Source organism: Ambystoma mexicanum, chromosome 2p, assembly GCF_040938575.1.
Source record: "Ambystoma mexicanum isolate Mex_15411 chromosome 2p, UKY_AmexF1_1, whole genome shotgun sequence".
NCBI classification, from domain to species: domain Eukaryota; kingdom Metazoa; phylum Chordata; class Amphibia; order Caudata; family Ambystomatidae; genus Ambystoma; species Ambystoma mexicanum.
Window position 1 is genome coordinate 362,851,012 of NC_090923.1, and position 18,401 is coordinate 362,869,412.

At 44.8% G+C, this 18,401-nt stretch overlaps 1 protein-coding gene and 1 long non-coding RNA gene across 2 annotated transcripts in view; one reads left to right on the forward strand and one right to left on the reverse strand.

Moving 5' to 3' along the window:
• Positions 1-18,401, forward strand: part of ADAMTS9 (ADAM metallopeptidase with thrombospondin type 1 motif 9) — a 1,221,593-nt gene that overhangs the window by 875,379 nt on the left and 327,813 nt on the right. Inside the window, exon 29 of the mRNA XM_069643707.1 lies at positions 104-271. Within this exon, the coding sequence (XP_069499808.1) occupies positions 104-271 (168 nt within the window). The remainder of the gene's footprint in view (positions 1-103; positions 272-18,401) is intronic.
• Positions 1-18,401, reverse strand: part of LOC138566429 (uncharacterized) — a 195,538-nt gene that overhangs the window by 162,403 nt on the left and 14,734 nt on the right. The window lies entirely within an intron of this gene.

An 18,401-nucleotide genomic window follows, 5' to 3' on the forward strand; every position in this document is an offset into this window, starting at 1 on the left:
TCAATAAAATAGCACACTCATTAACATAAAAAATGTACAAATTGTAATGAATGGGAATGTGACTCAATGGCTAGTGAATGTTTCTATTGTTTTCAAATTGCAGTGTTCTGTTTCTTGCGGACGTGGGTATAAATCCCGAAGTGTTTACTGTGTTGCAAAGGAAGGGGCTCCTGTGGAAAATGAATACTGCAAACATCTTGCAAAACCAAACGTGCAACGGAAATGTCGGGGTGGAAGATGCCCAAAGTGGAAAACCGGAGACTGGGGACAGGTGAGGTGTGCATTTTGTTTAATCATTTGCACATTGTGCAGTAACATAAAATAACATAGCATTTACACCCATGCCACGAAGTGTTGCACATTTGCACCTGGAGTCTCTCAGAGCGATGAAGGATGGTTAGGCAATCGGGATTACATTATGCTATTCCAAATACACCACCCACATGCTAAAAACGACTGGGGCGTGATGCATGCACCTTGATGCAATATCCTTTATAAATGGCATGCCCAGTGCAACAGTACATTTCTGACAGATAACACTAAGCATGTCTCTAAAACATCACATAGAGTAGAGAGCAACGAGGTTTCAGCCCCATCCCGCATTTACTAATAGTGTTGCTAGTTAAGACATATATATTCCATTTGATCTGGCACCTATTTTGTTCCCCATATAGTAAGGGGGCACATTAGGTGACACTTTCTGTCATTGCCTTGACACCCCAGTGTTCCACCATTACTGACCACAAAATTCATCAATAGCTTTGCGAAACCCAATCTGTTCCAGGTGCTCACAAACCAGTGCTACTTACAGTAAAAACAAAATATAAAACAATATTAAACGTGGTCTTCCTCGACTACATCCATGTGATGCACCTACTACAAGATTCTAGTACACCTCATCTGCTACAGCAGTTAGAATTATGAGGCCAAATTACATATATAGGCAGTCTGTTTTAGTGATTTGTCTGCACCAAATTGCACTGTGAATTAATGTGTGCATCCTTGGGAGCCCTCTTCTTTTATTATGCTGCTTACAGTGTCCATAATGGATGTTACTTATCATTACAGTGATCTACATTTACATTTCCTTATAGAGCCCCACTGCTACACCTCTGTATTTTAAGACATGGACATTATTTATTAGAGAGAGTGGACGTGGAGTGGTGTACCGTGGTGCCCTGCTGGAGAAAGTCTGTTCTCGATTGCTCCTATTCCATGGAGGAGTCTGCTTTGTGCTTGCTCTGCAATTCAGCATATAATATCATTCACTGTGCAGAGCGCGTCGCAGAGAGTGAACGTGGAGTGGCGTACCATGGTGCCCTGCTGGAGCAACTCTGTTCTCCATTGCTGCTATTCCGGAGGAGGAGGCTGCTATGTTCTTGCTGTACAATTCAGCATATAATTCACAGCACAGAGAGTGGATGTGGGGTGGTGTACTGTGGTTGATCGGGGTTGGCCACGGCCCCGCAGATCCCATAACCTCCAGAAGACCGGGTGAGTAAAAGCGCAGAACAGACCGTGAAAGGGGAGTCTACACATTGACATGAGACCTACTTTGCATAGCACAGTGACACGTGCAGGGGAAACAAGGTTGTAATCCACTAATGGAAGCCCCATCAATAAACACAGCAACAATTGCTGCTGGAGTAATTATAAATGCTCCGTTGACAACCAAAACCATAGAATATCACAGCACATCAGGGAATACTGACGTTGTGATTACGGGCACACTAGTGCAGCCGTACTTAACACCCGGCTCAAAGACAATGGGTATCATATCCATGGAGGATGACCAAGCTCTATCCCCTAGTATCAACAATAATCATTCCCTTCTTAACCTATGCATGCATTTTATCGACTCAGGACATTTTAAAGTGAAGTCTCAAGAATGAGTTTGTAGGATGGTGTATGCTTAATGAATGGCTCAGAGTAAATGAGTAGAAGAATATGAGTGACACAATAAGATTTGTGATAAGTCCAAAGATTTGAAAAATGCTACGATTTAATGTGTGATATCCACACTTCTCATAATAAACACTTTAGAGTGCCTGAAAGAGGATGGAACTTGCCTTTTTTCAAACTGTTTCATGCATCATGTTTCCTAAGGATAAAGTTATTCCTGCCATCCTACCCTTCCTCACTCAACCAACTAAATGAGCACTCAGACCCAAAGATGCTCGTAGAAGAATATAACAAAATCATACAAATCACACTTGACAACGTTTCCCCTCTAAAATACAGACCAAGTAAACCTAAATCCCACCTCAACAAATGGTTCACCCCCGAGCTGAAGGATCTCCGTCAACTCAAAAGAAGTTGCGAATCCACTTGGAGACTTACCCCAACAGATGATCATAAAAATAAACTTATAGAAATCTCCTCACAATACAAGAAGGAAATTATCTTGGCCAAACGTAACTCATATAACAAACGGATCTCCTCAGCCAACTCAAGTATGAGGGTACAGTTTGCTATCTTAAAAGAACTAGAGTCGCCTACTCCCATCCCAGATATATGCATAAAAGAAAAAGCCTGGTGCACAGAAATACAACTAGCTCTAGCCAACAAAGTTACCATGCTCCAAAATTAAAATATCGGTCAATAAAGCAGCCCTTAATAAACCACCCATAACCAACACCGCCCCCCCATAGAACAAAACATCACCACCCATTTTAGTTTCACAAAAACATCCATCCGAGAAGTGGAGAAAGTCATCCTCTCTCTCAAGCCTTCCAACTGCCAAGGTGACTTGTGCCTCGCACAACTTATGAAAGATGCCACAAGATAACTTTCTCCCTTCATAACTAAACTTGTAAATACCTCCTTTACCTCAGGCACTGTGCCATCCGACTTGAAACAATCCTGGGTACTGCCATTGCTAAAAAAAAAATCCTTAGACCCCCTCATCCCTACCAACTACCGTCCCATCATGACAGTCCCCTTTCTATTAAAAATATTAGACAAGATTGCCTATACACAAATCCAACAATTCCTAGAATGTCACAAGCTCTTAGGTGTAAGACAGTCAGGATTCCGTCCACAACATGGAACCTAGACCGCTCTCATTGATCGCCCAAATTGATGAGCTAAGAGACATAGGCCAATTAGCCCTTCTCCTACTTCTGGATCTCTCAGCCGCATTCGACCTTGTAGACCACAGACTCCTTTGCAACCCCCTCTATTCCGCGGCACACTACACCAAAGAAGCCATTACCTGGGTTGAATCCTTCCTCAGCGAAAGGACCATGAGGGTGTTTTCCCCCACAGATGCAGCCGACCCAATCCCCATCTCATGCGGCGTGTTCCAGGGTTCCTGTGTATCCCCAACACTCTACAACATATTTACTAAGCTCCTCTTTGATGATACTTCTTGGTATCACCTACACTAACTATGCAGATGATACCCAGATTCTCCTCCCGCTTTCAGGGGATTATAGTGAGGATTTGGCATTGGTAAATAGGGTGTATCCCATCATCCAAGCATGGATGGCCACTCATGGTCTATGCCTGAATGATGATAAAGCAGAGTTAATCATTCTGGGCAACCACCCTAATCTAAATAACTCGGCCAGAACTACTCTGCTTTTGAGATCGATGAGAACACTATTAAGGTAGCTAGGGAAGTGAAGAGTCTAGGCTTCCACCTAGATGCTACCCTCTCCTTCAACAAACAGATGAACTCATTGGCTTCGGCCACAGTTTACACATGTAAGCTTATCAGAGCAGGCAAACACTTTATCTCTAATGACAACTGCATGGTTCTAGCTAGAGCTGTTGCTCTATCTAGACTCGATTACTGCAACGCCCTATATATCGGGGCCAACAAACATATCATACACAGAATTCAAATTCTACAAAACAACGCCCTGAGAGCTGCCCTTGGTACCCCTAGACGAGCACACATCTCTAAGATAAGGCGTAATTACAACTGGTTGTCTACCCTTGCTCACAAAGCCCTCAACAACATGGCTCCTCCCTACCTCTCTGAAAAATGTGTAGAAAGAAGATCCTCCAGACCCGCAAGAATCTCCAATGCCAACACACTTATCATTCCTAGATTTAAACTCACCAAGGCTGGAGGTGCCAGCTTCCCCGTCGGGGCATCCCAGGAATGGAACTCACTACCCAACACTATACGCGAGGAGAAATCATACTCGAAATTCAGGTTCAATTACATTAACCATCTGAGACAACTGATCTGCTAGCTAGCAATACTTACCCCCACTACCCTGATGTTATACCTCCTGCAAACTGTTTACTATCCTGTATATAACTCACTGTACTAGCGATACAAATTGTATATATTGTTAACTAATTATATGTGTAACTATGTAACTATGTAACATATGCCTCGCATATCCTGTACTGCTGTGCCCTATTACCCTCGGGTCTGGTGTGCATTATAAATGAATAAAAAAAACAAACAAACAAACAAACAAACAAGCATCAAGTAATTCCATTACCCCTCTCACTCTATTTTTGTGTTTCTTTACATTTCTTTTTGTTTAATTTACTCTTTACTTTTCTTTCATGTCTGCTGCCTCTCATTTAGTCATTACCCATCTGTGCCACTAAAAAGTGTAACTCTGTCACTGCATCAAACCCTGTGTCTGTCTCTTTACTTAACCAGCATTTATATATCTGACTCTCAACCTCTTTTCTGTGATGCCACCTTGCATGCTCTGTCTCCCTGGTGCAGAGTGAGGAGCTAATACATAGTGTGCCACAAATCTGTGCAAAAAGAGAAATCTCTCCTAACAGTGTGCTCCTCACACTGTTAGGAAAGATTTCTCTTTTTGCAACTTTCTCTCCATAGTTCCTATAGACCCCCAATCTTTTTGCTCTTGAACCGGTTCTGACTTTTTGAATGGAAGCGAAGCTGATCAGTCCTTCAGACCATCAGTAATGGGAAACTAATTTTCCCGTTTGAATTCTGTGACATTTTAACATTGCACACAGCCTCTTAAAATGTAGTGCAATGGGTATACATTTGTATCAGCCTAGGTTTTTACACTTGGGATTCTGGGTACGTTTTTATGTGCCTAAAGACAAGCTGGTGGCAGCAGATACAATCTTTTGCATGTTTACATTATTTTTACTGTGTACTGTGATGAATCCTGCAGATCATCACTGATCCTCAGCCTAAAGTCTCCACCCATGTGGCCAGGGGAAGGCAACCGCTACCTGATCATGACCCTGGGGGTGGTATTCTAAGTGTGGACCATATGGAAGAAGATGGCTGTTAGGGGAGAGTGTCGACTCCAACAAGAGAGAAGCAGTGTTCTTCTCTTTCTTGCAAGGAAGATCCTTTCATTCCAGAGTTTTTGATGGCATGTTTTCAATATTCAGAACTATTTAATTATAAAACTCTGAAAACTTCTTTCGTCAAACAAAACCCTATTCAGTCTTTGTGTGCACGATAAGCCTAGAACATATCTAACATCTAATGTTAATGGTGATTATTGTCTGCACAAAACTGTCCAACAATGTAACTTGAAATCATTTAGAACTTCCTCTGACTTCAAGTCCCAGAAAGCCTCAAGTACTGAGACCAGGAAGAGGAGCAAGGAGTCAATCTGGAGGGAATGTGACACCAAGTGTAATGAGTCTAATTGTGAGGATCCAAGTCAGCTGTGCAGGACATTTAACAATTTGGAGATCACCTGCAGCTGACAGATCGGAGACGAAGAGAGGAGAAAGGCTGCAGAGGGAGCACAGTGGGAAGTGAGCCCGAAGGCAGAGGAAACCTCATGCAGAAGAGCTGTGGGGAGAACAGGGAACGTTTGCCGGTAGCAGGCTGGCAGCATTCGGGACTGGAGAAGAGGAACTCTGGTGAAGTTAAGAACGGTGTGCAGTGGGGCCAGGAAAGACGTGGTCCTGTAGAGCTGTGCTGTTTCTGTCAGCAAAGGACTCTGAAGTCGATGTGGGAACCAAACGAGACTCTGCCAGGAAGGGGAAGCTGGCCTTACGAAAGCTCCTTGCAGCAGCCGCACAGTGAACCAGTGAGTCAGCCTAGACGAATAGGGGTCCCCGGGATGTGCAAACACGTTAATATTTGGGAAGCAATTTTGAATACCGACCAAATAGAATTTAAAAGAAAAGGCAAATATGCTACAGTTTTCCTAATATGAGATGTCATTTGGGTGAACATGGAACCAGCATTTCCTAAACCAAAAGGAATTACAGAAAAAGAACAAAAGGACAAATATGGTACAATTCTCCTAATATGAGATGTCAGTTTGGAGGAAACCTGGAACCAGCATTGGCTAAACCAAAAGACTTTTCCGAAAGTGAACAAAAAGGCAATTATGGTACAATTCTCCTAATATGAGATGTCATTTGGGGGAAACCTGGAACAAGCATTGCCAAGAGACATTGAAAGAAAGGTTGGCAGACAGAGCTTTAATAAACCCTCATATATGGGATGTCAGTATGGGGAAATTGGTAATAACTGAAGTCACAAAGTTGTGCTAATGAAGAAGTACTATTGTGTAATACCTAAGAACAATGTTGAATGTTGCAGAGAGATCAGATAACAGCATCAGGTAGTGAACCTTTCTGGAAAGAGATACCTGGCAGGAGAGCAGAAGCGTTGCTAGGTGGAATTTGAGGGGGCTATAGCACTGGGCCTTTTGGTTGTAGCCCCAGATAGAAGCTTCAGAGCTACAACCAAAAAGCTAGCTATCCCAGAGTCCTGACAGTCCTGACATTAGGGTTTTCTCAGATCTTTTCCAGACCTAGCAACACCACTGCAGGAGTGTACACCAGGGGATCTGTTTGAGCCAAAAGGGGAGATATTCCTGGCAGGAGAGTAAACCAGGAAACCCACTTTGAAATGGTGTGTTGAAGAGAAACTTTGTCATGTTAAGTTGTTGTTTCAGTTGAACATTTTGTCAACCAGAGAATGTGAAAAGGCATGCCTTTTGCCATACTCTAATCCATATTGAAGAAAAGACATTTGGTTAACCATCCTGAAAAGTCGGAAAGACTTTCCTTTGCCATATTCCAACCAGTGTTGTGGAAAAGATGTTGCCATCCTGAAAGACTAGGAGAGACTTCCTCTTTGTTATATTCCAACCAGGTTTGTGGAGGGGACATTTGTTTTTCCACCCTGAGAAAAGTATTAGGCAAAAGAGACATTTACAGTGCCTTTAAGAGACTGTTTTTGAAACAGAACATTGTGAACAATTTTCCTGAAAAATCATGGGGAAGGAAACGAACCCCTGGACACAAGAATTGTTTGTTGAAGTTACATGTTTAGGTTTTTGCACATTTTCATTGAACTGAGGTTGTAACCTTTACCTTGCACGTTTTGTTTTTGTGTTTAGTAGTGTGAGGGTCAGATTTAGTTCGGACACAAGGTCAGCCTCCTTTAGTTTTAGTTTCATACCAAGGGACACTCGCTTTCGGTTAGGGAAGTTAGGTCTTTATCCAAACCTCTGTTAATAAAAATGGCTGATGTTGAGAATAATACCACTTTGTGCCCGCCTCTCATTTCTGACCCCTAAAAGTACATTGACGTTTACTGCGTTTGGCCACTAAATATGGCTAATGCCCTGAAATGGCTGTGCCGCAAGATTGCTGCTTGTTCTGTGGCCACATTGTAGTTTCACCTTCTTCCTTCCTTGCCATGTCAGGAAATCCCTTATAAAGCCATGCACTTGCCTGGGAAAGCTGCTGGCTTTGCAGGCTAGTGATGCCTGTGTGTTTATGAGGCCCAGGAAGAGGGTGGATCTCTCTGGTCCCATTCCACATCCATGGTGCCGGAGAGTCTAGGTGTGGGCCATGAGTGATGTGTGAAACCAGTAGTTGTTCCTGATGGGACAGCTACTGGCTGTTTGAAAGTTGCAGATCCTTACCATTGATGGGCATGGACTTACTTCCAGCCTGGATTCTGGATAATCAGAGGATTCATGCAGACATTTCTTTACAGCGTTGGAGCCAAGAATCCCTCGTAGACGATCGGCTGACTGAATCTGTAGATGACCCTTGAAGAGGACTGGCATCCCTTCCTGTGTTTCACCTGGTGAAGCCCCACTGGACTACCTGATCTCTGAAGACCCTGAGCAGGGTTTTAGCCCTTGGACTAGTGGGACCAACTAATCGTGACACCTTCAAGAAGATCCAGCTGTCCTAAGCCTTCAGAAGTGTCCTTGAACCACCCTGGGGACTGACCAGCTCTCTCATGGGCTACCTTGTGTGAAAAACCCAAGGGTTTTACCCTATCAACCCCCTTGGTATCCTCTTTGGGAGTGGCTATGGAGGGGTCATTGCTGTTGGTTGGAGACCCGAGGGATGATCCAGAGAGGGAGGAGGAGTCCGAACTTGAGGCATGAAGTCCCCTCTTCTACCAAACACCATTTTGAATACTATACCATTGCCCCTTCCCCAATTCCAACAGGTAGCAGCACCAAAGGGAGGTGTAGAAGAACAAACACAACACCCCATACAGGCATGGCATTTTTTATGGAAAATTAAAACTTACCAATGTAAAGCTAACAATTTGTCAAATTCGAACTATTTTTCAGGTTGAAATGTAGTGAATTTTTTATATGCTTAATATATCTTCTAATCATTCCAAATTGAACATCAGTTGGAAGCGCATTTAGTGTGGTGATTCTTAAATGTTCTACTAAACTCTTTGAAGGGTTTTCTGAGAAATTACTCTTCAGCCCTCACTACTGACGCACACCACTAACACTACAAAATACATATCCACCATTGATTTATGAGGGATTCTAGATAACATTTTTCAGGTGCGCACTTCCAAGCATAGGTTTAATGTCTCCCGTTTGATTTCTACACCCCATATTTTACAACAACAAAATTGTTCCCCTTTGCCTAAGAATATTTTTCCTCTTTTTTCTACCACCACTCAGGAATACTCCTCCCCACTGTGTTTCCCTAAAATCACTGGGACGAGGAAGAGGCAGACTGGAGCTATGAAGATTACCCATAGAAACCAATGCACCGTGGATTCCTATGGGCAGTCTCCATTTTGTCCCGTTAACAAGGTCAGGCAGAGTCAGGCAGAGCTGGACAACCACTCACACCTGAATCCTGTTAATTCTCCCAGCCAGTATAAAAGGTGGAGCACACAGGCACACTTTGAGTGAGCTGGGGATGCTGGAGGAAGCTCAGAGGTGAAGAGGAAGAAACCTAAGCTGGCAAGACCCTGGAAGGCCTGGAGCAAGGAGGACTGCCAAATTACTGGGCCTGTGAGTACAGGGGAGGCTGCAGTATGGCGAGGGCGCTCTGACTCCAGGGAGCAAACCAGGGGCAGCTGGAGTTACCTGGCAGTGCCCAAATCAGAGATCCTCCCATGGGTGAAACAGGAATACCCAGGCCTTCGAGAGGAAGGTGGCAAGAACCTGACCTCAACAATCATCCCCTTGACCTCCTCCAGCTCCAAAAAACCCTGGAATGCTGTGTACGGGAGCTGGAAAAGTGGGAGCAAATAAGAATATTGGATTATCGGACTTGAAGTCCAGAGAAGTTTTCTTGTGGTTAAACTCTGAGTAAGGTGATGCACAAGAAGGAGTAATTCTTCCAGGGCAACAGTGAACTGGGCAGAGCAGAACGACAGGCAGAGGGACGGAACCGAGGTACAGAGAAACCTTGGACACCCCGGGAAGAGATTGTGACCTATGAAGGGCCTTGAAAGTTGCACAAGGAAGCCCAGCCAGAGAGGAGACAAACCTCTTTTGTGTTTCAAGGATACCAGCCACCCTCCCGGGTGAATGGCAGAGTTAGGAAGGTGCAGCGGCAGTTGTGGTATCATCCTTGACTTCAGACGAAAATGAATTAACACAGCCGGTGAGTTGATGAAAGCAATGAAAGTCCAGTTTGTGTTAAATAAAACTTGACAGCAACAGTATCCGGCGAATAAAGGTTGTGGTTGTGAGATGCAAGAGAAAGCAAAGCATTGTAAAGAACAGTAAATTAAAGATACAAAGTAACAGAGTGGTCCGGAGAACAAGGATTGCCCAATCGAAAGTCTCTGTGAAATACCTGATGCCGTAGAAGCGGCAGGGAGAGAAAGGAAATTAGATGCAAGATTTGAACTGTTGTTAGGTTTGATCCCAGCAGAGGGGAACCTGGATGTAAGCGATGTCTTTGAACTCTTAGGTTTGATTACGGCAGAGGGAAACCTGGATGTGAGAGATATCTTTGAACTTTAAAATAAGTACTGTGCTTGAAACTACATTTACCAAGAGGCTTTGGAGTAGGAGAGAAAAAGTGACGGTTGAGGAAAGAAATTAGAAGTGGTCATGCCGAGGTAAGAGCAAAACCATTGCAGTTTCGAAAGTCTTCAACAGCGGAAGGAAAGTGAAAGGAGGATTGAGCGCGACAGAGGCAAGCCTACGAAGGTGTGATTGAAGCTTGTGGAGGGGAACCCCCACAAATTATGATTGAAAGATTTCAGCCCTGTGGACGGAAACCTGTACTGAATTGTGGTAACCAGAAGGAAACAAACTTTTGTTGAACTGTATTACAAGCTAAAAGGAGACCTGAGCTGGACTGGGAGAAACCTGAGAGGTCCAGCGGATAAACTAGTGACTTTTTGCAGAAGGCCAAGTGGCCCCTGGTCAACAAATCAAACTGTATCCTTGTGTCCGACGCCAGAATGTGTTGCAAGGTACAAGTGTGCCACCTTACCCCATGCTACAAAACGTGGGGAAGGGAGTTTACTCAGCCATACTGACATTTCTTTTGAACACTGATTTTTGTTTTTGCATTACACATTCCCTTTACATATTTATCGTATTAGAAAGAGGGCAGGCATTAGGTTTATTAATATAGGCCATTTTATTTTGACTTAGAACTGACTAGGAGTGTATTTCTTTTTTTATGGTTGAGAATACTGCCATCTTAGTTATAGGGTAATATAAGAGTTTTACAACCCTTTTAAACCATCACTAAAGGATTTGAAACTTTCAGCTCTTGCATTAGCGTCTACTTGTGATACTGTGCCTCCCTTACTCTCGCCAGAACTGTTTCCATCCCGCGATTGCAACCAGGACTTTTGTTGTCGCCAGGTTGTGTCACATGTCGCCTTCCCTTTGTATTTCGGGGTCTAAGCATCCAGAGGATCCTGTCCTAGAGAAGCTTCTGTGACCGCGACTGGAATGTCGACTGTCGCTGGAACTCACATGCCCCCGTCCTTTGACATGTCCTGAAGAGGCCTGTATTGGTGAATCTTGCATATCTTCATCGCCTGGGGTTGTATCTGAACCTGACCGGAAGAATCATTGTATGAAAATATGGTGAATGTATATAGGTTTATTATTGAGTATTGTTCGATAATAACCATTTTGTTTAATTTTTCAGTGTGTGCAAAAGGCCTGGGAAAAATAACTATTTTTATACTTAACCTGTCTAAAATGACCATATTGTATTATATTGTGTGGACTCATTGAGTGTGGTTGAAGACCCCACTCACACTATCTTGAGAATAGCCTTGACTGCTCTCGATTTTTTTGCCTTGATTGTGGTTTAGCAAACCTTTCAAGAGTTCCCTGTTCGCTACAGCTGGGGTGGCCTCCTAAAATCTGGCCACCCGAAATCAGTCTTAACATACACCATGGGCCTCATTACAACCTTTGCGGAATGGGTTAATGGGTGCCGCTAATGGAGGTGGACCCGTTAAACCCATTCCGCAAGGTTACGAGGTTCCCTCGCGGGACCAGGTAAGGACGCCTGGTAAAACCAGGCGTCCTTACCTGGTCCCGCGAGGGGACTAGGGAGCTAACAACAGGACGGTCGTAATCGGCCTGTTGTTAGCTCCCTGCACCCATTCCCATTGAGCCCTACGGGGGCTCAAATGGGAATGGGGAAGGTCCGGTTCCGGGTTCCCTGAAGGAGGAATTACCGGGCCCTCCAAACTCGGAATGGCCCGGTAATTCCCTATTCAGGGAACCCGGACCCGGTTTTGGTGGCAGCCATGCCCTTATTAAGGGCATGGCTACCGCCAAAGTCATAATGAGGCCCCATAACTTTTAGTCCATCATTATGCTTTCAATTTCTCTAGGTCTGTTCAAAAGCTCTATTATACACATTCCCAAACATACATTTAATGTCACATTTGTATGTTTGTAAGTCACCAGTTGACTTGGTGAGCCAGTAGTAGCTCCTGATAGTTGTTAGCGTCAATCTCACCAGACTCCTTTAGGCTATATACCGGAGATAAATAGCTCCCATCAATTTTGAACCCTGGAGAGAACATCTAGGACACCCAGATGGACTATCATATCTGTTCTTGCAGGCTCGGCCGGAGTCCTGGGCATAATGTTTAGATATTATTTTAGACCATTGTACTAGAGTATACAATACCTACATCCTTGTCAAAGGTGTACATTATTCAGATCCCCCCCCCATATTGCCACATCCCCAGTCTTAGGTGGCAGAACCAAAAAGTAAAGAGCTCTGTCTTGCCTGGGAAAAGATTGGTATTACGAGAAGTTCTTTGTCTTCTCATCGCTAAAGTATTTTCATCTGTTTTATCTTGAAATCGAGCCCCTCCTTGTTTATGGCTTTAACCCAACAAGGATTGTGATGTTAGTTGGATTGGAATTGTTTTCTTCTCTTTTTTAAGCTTTTGCCAAAAACGGAATTAGCTCTGCAAGTGTGAATAATTTACCACTGTGATATTTGACCACTTTGATAGTTATCCACTGTGATATTTGGCCACATTGATCGTTTTCTACTGCAATCATGGTGCAAAATATGTACTTGCCAGTAGCCATTGGCTAGTGATAATAGATTTTTTTTTACTGTTTGTTTATTGACACTTGACATTGGTGAAACATCACAAACAAATATTGGTTAGTAGAACATAACAGAATTTCAGTAAAAATATACAGCGCACAGTGGTACATGACATGCATTACTTCGGAAGTGGACAACACATACAAGTTTATGACGAGGAACTCTCTCTAGCAAGATACGCATGGAAATCAGTCCATATGTATTTAGGGCTACTGATGCTTGGTAAGAAAGTAATGTATAGTTCCTCCAAGTCATTGGCCCAGGTGACATCTCACATCCACATCTCACTCTTGGGAGGCGGTATGTGAGTCCACCTCATTAGAATAGCCCTCTTGGCAAGCAATAACACCAAGTTTAAGAATCTGCGCTTAACTATTCCAACTTCTCCTATGTAGCCATTATACATTCACGGGCCACTAGAATCAACTGTGGCCCCAATAGGTCAGATGGTGCAGTATAGAGGGCGCGCCAATAGTCGTATACTTTAGAGCAGGACCCTAACATAGGTAACAGGTTTGCATTGCCATCATTACATCTGGGGCACACTCTCAGCCTGTCAGTTTGAAATAAGTTCAACCTTGATGGGGAATGATACAGTCTTTTCAATATCTTCAAATGTATACTCCTATATTTAGAATTCAAGTCCACACCTTTCGATATAGCACAAATTGCCCTCATCTGCATATCAGTGATCTCAGTCTGAAGATCGCTGCTTCACTTGGAGCGAGTTGTTTTGACTGTGTGTGTATCCATAGATTGCACCAATTTGTACAACATAGAGATGCTTTTTTTTAACGCTGGGCATTTTTAGTATATATGACAAACATTCAGGTGCCGGGGGCTCATCCGGAAACGTTGGCCAGAGGGCCCTAACTGAAGGCCGCATATGTAAATAACATAATGCTTGTAGCGGCCCACATCCCACGACTGTCTTCAAGTCTTCCCAACTCACAAAATGACCTTCTACATATAAATCGCTAAGAGTATGGATGTGCACTGCACTCCACGCCTTTTCAATGCCCCAGTCCATGGTAGGAGGCAGCATTGGTAGCCCCTATAAGGAGAGATGTCTGTCATATATAGATGACAGCTCAAGCTTAGCAATCAGCCTCGTCCACGCCCTCTAAGTTGCCCCAATGGGGTCTAGTTGTTGTACAGCCTGGTATTTCCCACCCACCAACAGTGATGCCAACGGGCCAGGGCTGAGGCGCACCTTCTCAAGTCAGACATGCAGAAGAATAGTGCTATCTGTTGACCGATAGGTAGCGTAGTGCACCTTGGCAGCAACGTAGTACATTTCAAGGTTCGGGGCTTTAAATCTCCCTTCCTCATACGGCCTAGGCAGGTGTGACCATCTAAGCCAGGCTGCAACCCCCACCCAGATGAAGGAAGTGCATGCCGCTATGAGATCATGGAACAGCGTGCCACCAGGCCAGAGTCGTATGTTATGGAACATATATAGCAATCTGGGTACTATCACCATTTTAATTAGGGACAGCCTCCCTGCCAGCGACATTGGTATACTGCTCCATCTTTGAAGTTTGGCCTTCATGTCTCCCATATAAACCTCGTAGATCAATTCCTTAGTGAGCTCAGGCGTACAAGCTATCACAATACCCAGATATCTTATAGATAGTGCCGCCCATTTTAAAGCCAACATGTGAGTGGGTTCTGTTGTGCTAGCAGTCAGTGGGAATATTTTAGATTTATTGCTGTTTAAGTGTAGGCCCGAGTGCATGCTGAACCCCACCACTGTTTGCAATTACTCTTGTCAAGTTACTGTTGGGATCTCTAGTATATAGTAAGATATCATCTGTGTACAATGATATAACATCCGCCTTTCCTCCTATCCGTATATTTGCATGGCTATGATATGCACGTATTTTATCGACCAGTGGCTCAGTTACTAGTGCAAACAACAGAGGGGACAACGGGCACCCCTGCCTGGTTCCCCCTTTCAACTGCAAAACCTGGAAGTCACGTCCATTGACTTGAACCCAAGCAAAGGGATGCTCATATAGCAGCCTCACCCAGGAGATGAACCCAGGCCCGAACCCATAATTGAACAGCACCTGAAACAGGAATGGCCACGTTACAGTATCATATGTGTTTTGCATGTCCAAAGAGACTGCTACAGCCTTTAATTCTGGAGGCGTTTGGGCTATGACATTATAAAGCCATCGGAGGTTCAACCCTGTCGACCAGCCCAGTATAAATCTTGATTTATCAGAAATGGAGTATGTGGGCCATTAAGGGGGAGAGCCTCACTGACAGGACCTTGGCAAACATTTTTGTATCTGTATTTATGAGGCACAGTGGTCTGTAGGAGCCACAGTCCTTGGCTGCCTTTTCGGGTTTAAGAAGGAGAATTATAATGGCTTAATGCACCGTGCCAGGCAGCATCCCTTTTACAAGCGCCTCCTCCCAAAGGTGTAACAAATATGGGGGCAACACGTATAAGTATTCTTTGTAATACTCTGCCCCTAACCCATCAGAGCCAGGTGCCTTCCCACTAGGCAAATCCACTATAGCTGCACAGATTTCTTCTATCGACAGAGGCACCTCAAGTGCATCTCGCGTTTCCCCAGAGAGCAGGGTAGTCGGTATCCCATTCAAATACTGCTCAATTTCACTTTGGGTCCCATTGGGCTGATATAAGGCCCAGTAAAAGTCATAAAAAACCATATTGATGTCTGCGTCAGTGTGAACTGGCGAGCAGTCAGCCTTCCTGATATAAGCTATATGTGCACTCCCAGACACCGACTAAATCAGGTGAGCCAATGTCCAGCCTGGCCAGTCTGATTCCCTATACTTCCTGGCCAGCAACGGTCTATTCATAAACTTCAATTCCCTCTGTGCCATGTCCCTGTACGCATGTAATGCAAATTTAATCTCAAGGTGCAGGCCCGGAGATGGGGACTGTTCACACCTCTGCTGCAAAGCCTTCAACTGTGCTTTCTTCGCAGCCAAATCCCTTCTCTGGAATTTAAGGACCTTTGATTCAGCGGACATAACAGCTACCCTATCATACATCTGCCAGAGAGTTGCCACTGATGAGACAGGCCCTACGTTATTGTTGAAAAAGGAAGTTACTTGGCCGCGCAAATTACAGGAAACTGCAGTGTCTAAAAGTGTGGCCGAGTTGAACTGCTATGGTGGATGGGACACCATATCTGACAAAAATCACAGCAATAAAAGCAGTGAAGCAATGTCAGCCATGTGTCTATTCTTGAGTGCATATTGTGCAAAGTGGAGTAAAATTAATACTCCCTGTCCCTACTATGCAGTATCTGCCAAACATCCAGAAGAGCCTGTGACGCAATATTCGCTGCACTGCCCAAGTCAGGGATTGAGACGAGGGGCCAGAGCAATCCAGCGCTGTGTCTAATATAGCATTCAAGTCACCACCAAACACTATCTCTGCCATCGGGTATGAAGCGCACAAATTATATACCCTGCCATAAAAATCTGGGTCATCCACATTGGGGCCGTACACATTAAGCAGCAGAATGTCTTTCTTGTGTAGGATCCCATGTACCAGCAAGTACCTGTCCTCCACATCCATCCTAGTGTCTATATGAATCACAGGGATGTATCCAAATGAGTGCACCTCTAGCCTTCTTATATAGTATCGCTGGGGTTTCCAGCTCAGCACCAAGCTGAGCGCCTGCCGATCTAGTGCATGTGTTTCTTGTGAGAACCAAATCTGGGCACCCTTCCTACAAGCGTATGCTAAAATCTTGCGGGCCTTAATCGGGTTACCGAATCCCCTAAAATTCCAACTAAGAAATGTGGCCTCCTGCTTCATTCCCATCCGTTGAGCAACAAGCGCACAAGTAAATCAAACCACATTGTGCAGAGAAGCACACACAAACCATGTTCCACCTCAAGTTTCACCAAGTGTATTTTTAAAGTCTGAAACTTTGTATCCCCCACCCCATCGCTCCCTGCTTCCCGAACTGTGGCAGTGCCTCCCCCCACCCACCACTGACCAACCCCAACCTCAACATTTGCACTCGAAAGGGGGACATCTGTTACTGCTCGGAGTGGGCGATTCACTTGCAATGTATACTTAAAGGCTGAACCCATCTATGTAAACATTACCATGAACACGTATCACACCCCCACAGTGTACCATAAGCCAGACATAGATTTCAAGTAGAAGTGGAACCCTCAGGGCGGGTATCACACATCGGGATATGTGTCTCTATAAAGGATAATGCTTTAGCCGGGACTGTAAAGAAAGACACTTTGTTATATTGAAACTTGAGATGTGCCAGAAACAGCATAGCATAGCAGATGTTCCTTTCCCGAAATAATCACTTAACACCAGCGAACTTGTGCCATTCCTGTTACACTGCAACTGTGAAATCTGGATAACTGCAACCCGTAGCGAAGCTCTTTCATTTCTCTGGCCCATCGTAGGATCTGGTCTCTGTCCCTGTAGTTCATGATGCAGGCAATAATGGGTCGTAGATAATCTCAAGGGTTGGGTTTGGCTGCTAGAGCCTGATGGGCACGTTCCACAGTAAAATGCAGCGATAGCCAAGTGTCATCCACAAGTGCCTTAAGCAGTTCCTCCACCGCTATTTCCATGTCGCCCCGTGGGGCATGCTCCGGTATCCCTATAATATGCAGGTTATTCCTGAACGATCTCGATTCCAAATCGTCACATTTAGCTTTTACGGATTTCATATCTTTTGTCAAGGATGCCTCAGCGGTCTGCAAAGTCGTTATGTCATCTTCTGTTGTGCTGATTCTGCCCTTGCCTTCGTTATTCTTTGTATCTCCTTCTCTGAGTGTGTATAGATGTGACATTAGCAGTGATACCGCCAAGTTTGTCATTGACTGAGCAAAAACCTTTATGCACGGTATCTAGTATTTGCGGCATGCTCAGTGACTCAAATGTTGGTTGGGGTACAGGGCTCTACGCAGCAGATGTCACAGGGGTGGCCATGTCCATAGCCCTTGGGGTGGCCCTAGTGAAGCAGTCCATGCAACCACCTTTCTTGTTCCGGCACCTTTCATCATGCGCAGCACTCCACCACTACAGGCCTGGGTTGAATCACAGGAAGCCTCACTCCGACCTCAGCAGATTCAAACAGCGTTGTGGATGGTTGTGGCTCTGGCAATGGATATGCTAGAGATAGTAACAAACGGACAGGCAAACTGCAAGGCAGTTAACCGACCCACGACCACCCACCTCGGCTTGTAAGTGGCACCTTAAGATCAACCAGATATCAAGGGGTTGCGGACTCTCCATGGCTTCCTGTTAGCCCACGTGTCCATAAATGATGCAGGGGTCTGGATATGGCCCCAGTGTCACCTGTGAGAAACCAGAAGATGACTCACTCGCTAGTCCCTGGGGATCTGTCGTCCAAGTGGCCAGGACACAGCCATCGTTTTTGGATCCAGTTCCTGAGGGTGGAGCAGTGCTGGAGGATCACCTGGATGGGGGGGGGTCTTCGGGAGTGGGACACCGGACGGTGAGACGCGGTATTCCCTTTCCATCCTACCAGGTAGGAAATTTAAGAACTCAACCCCCACCCCCTTTCCCGACACAAACACTTTCCCACGGACAGCTCACTGTGAAAGAAAATGCACCAACACCCAAGCCGTATACCTGACATGTC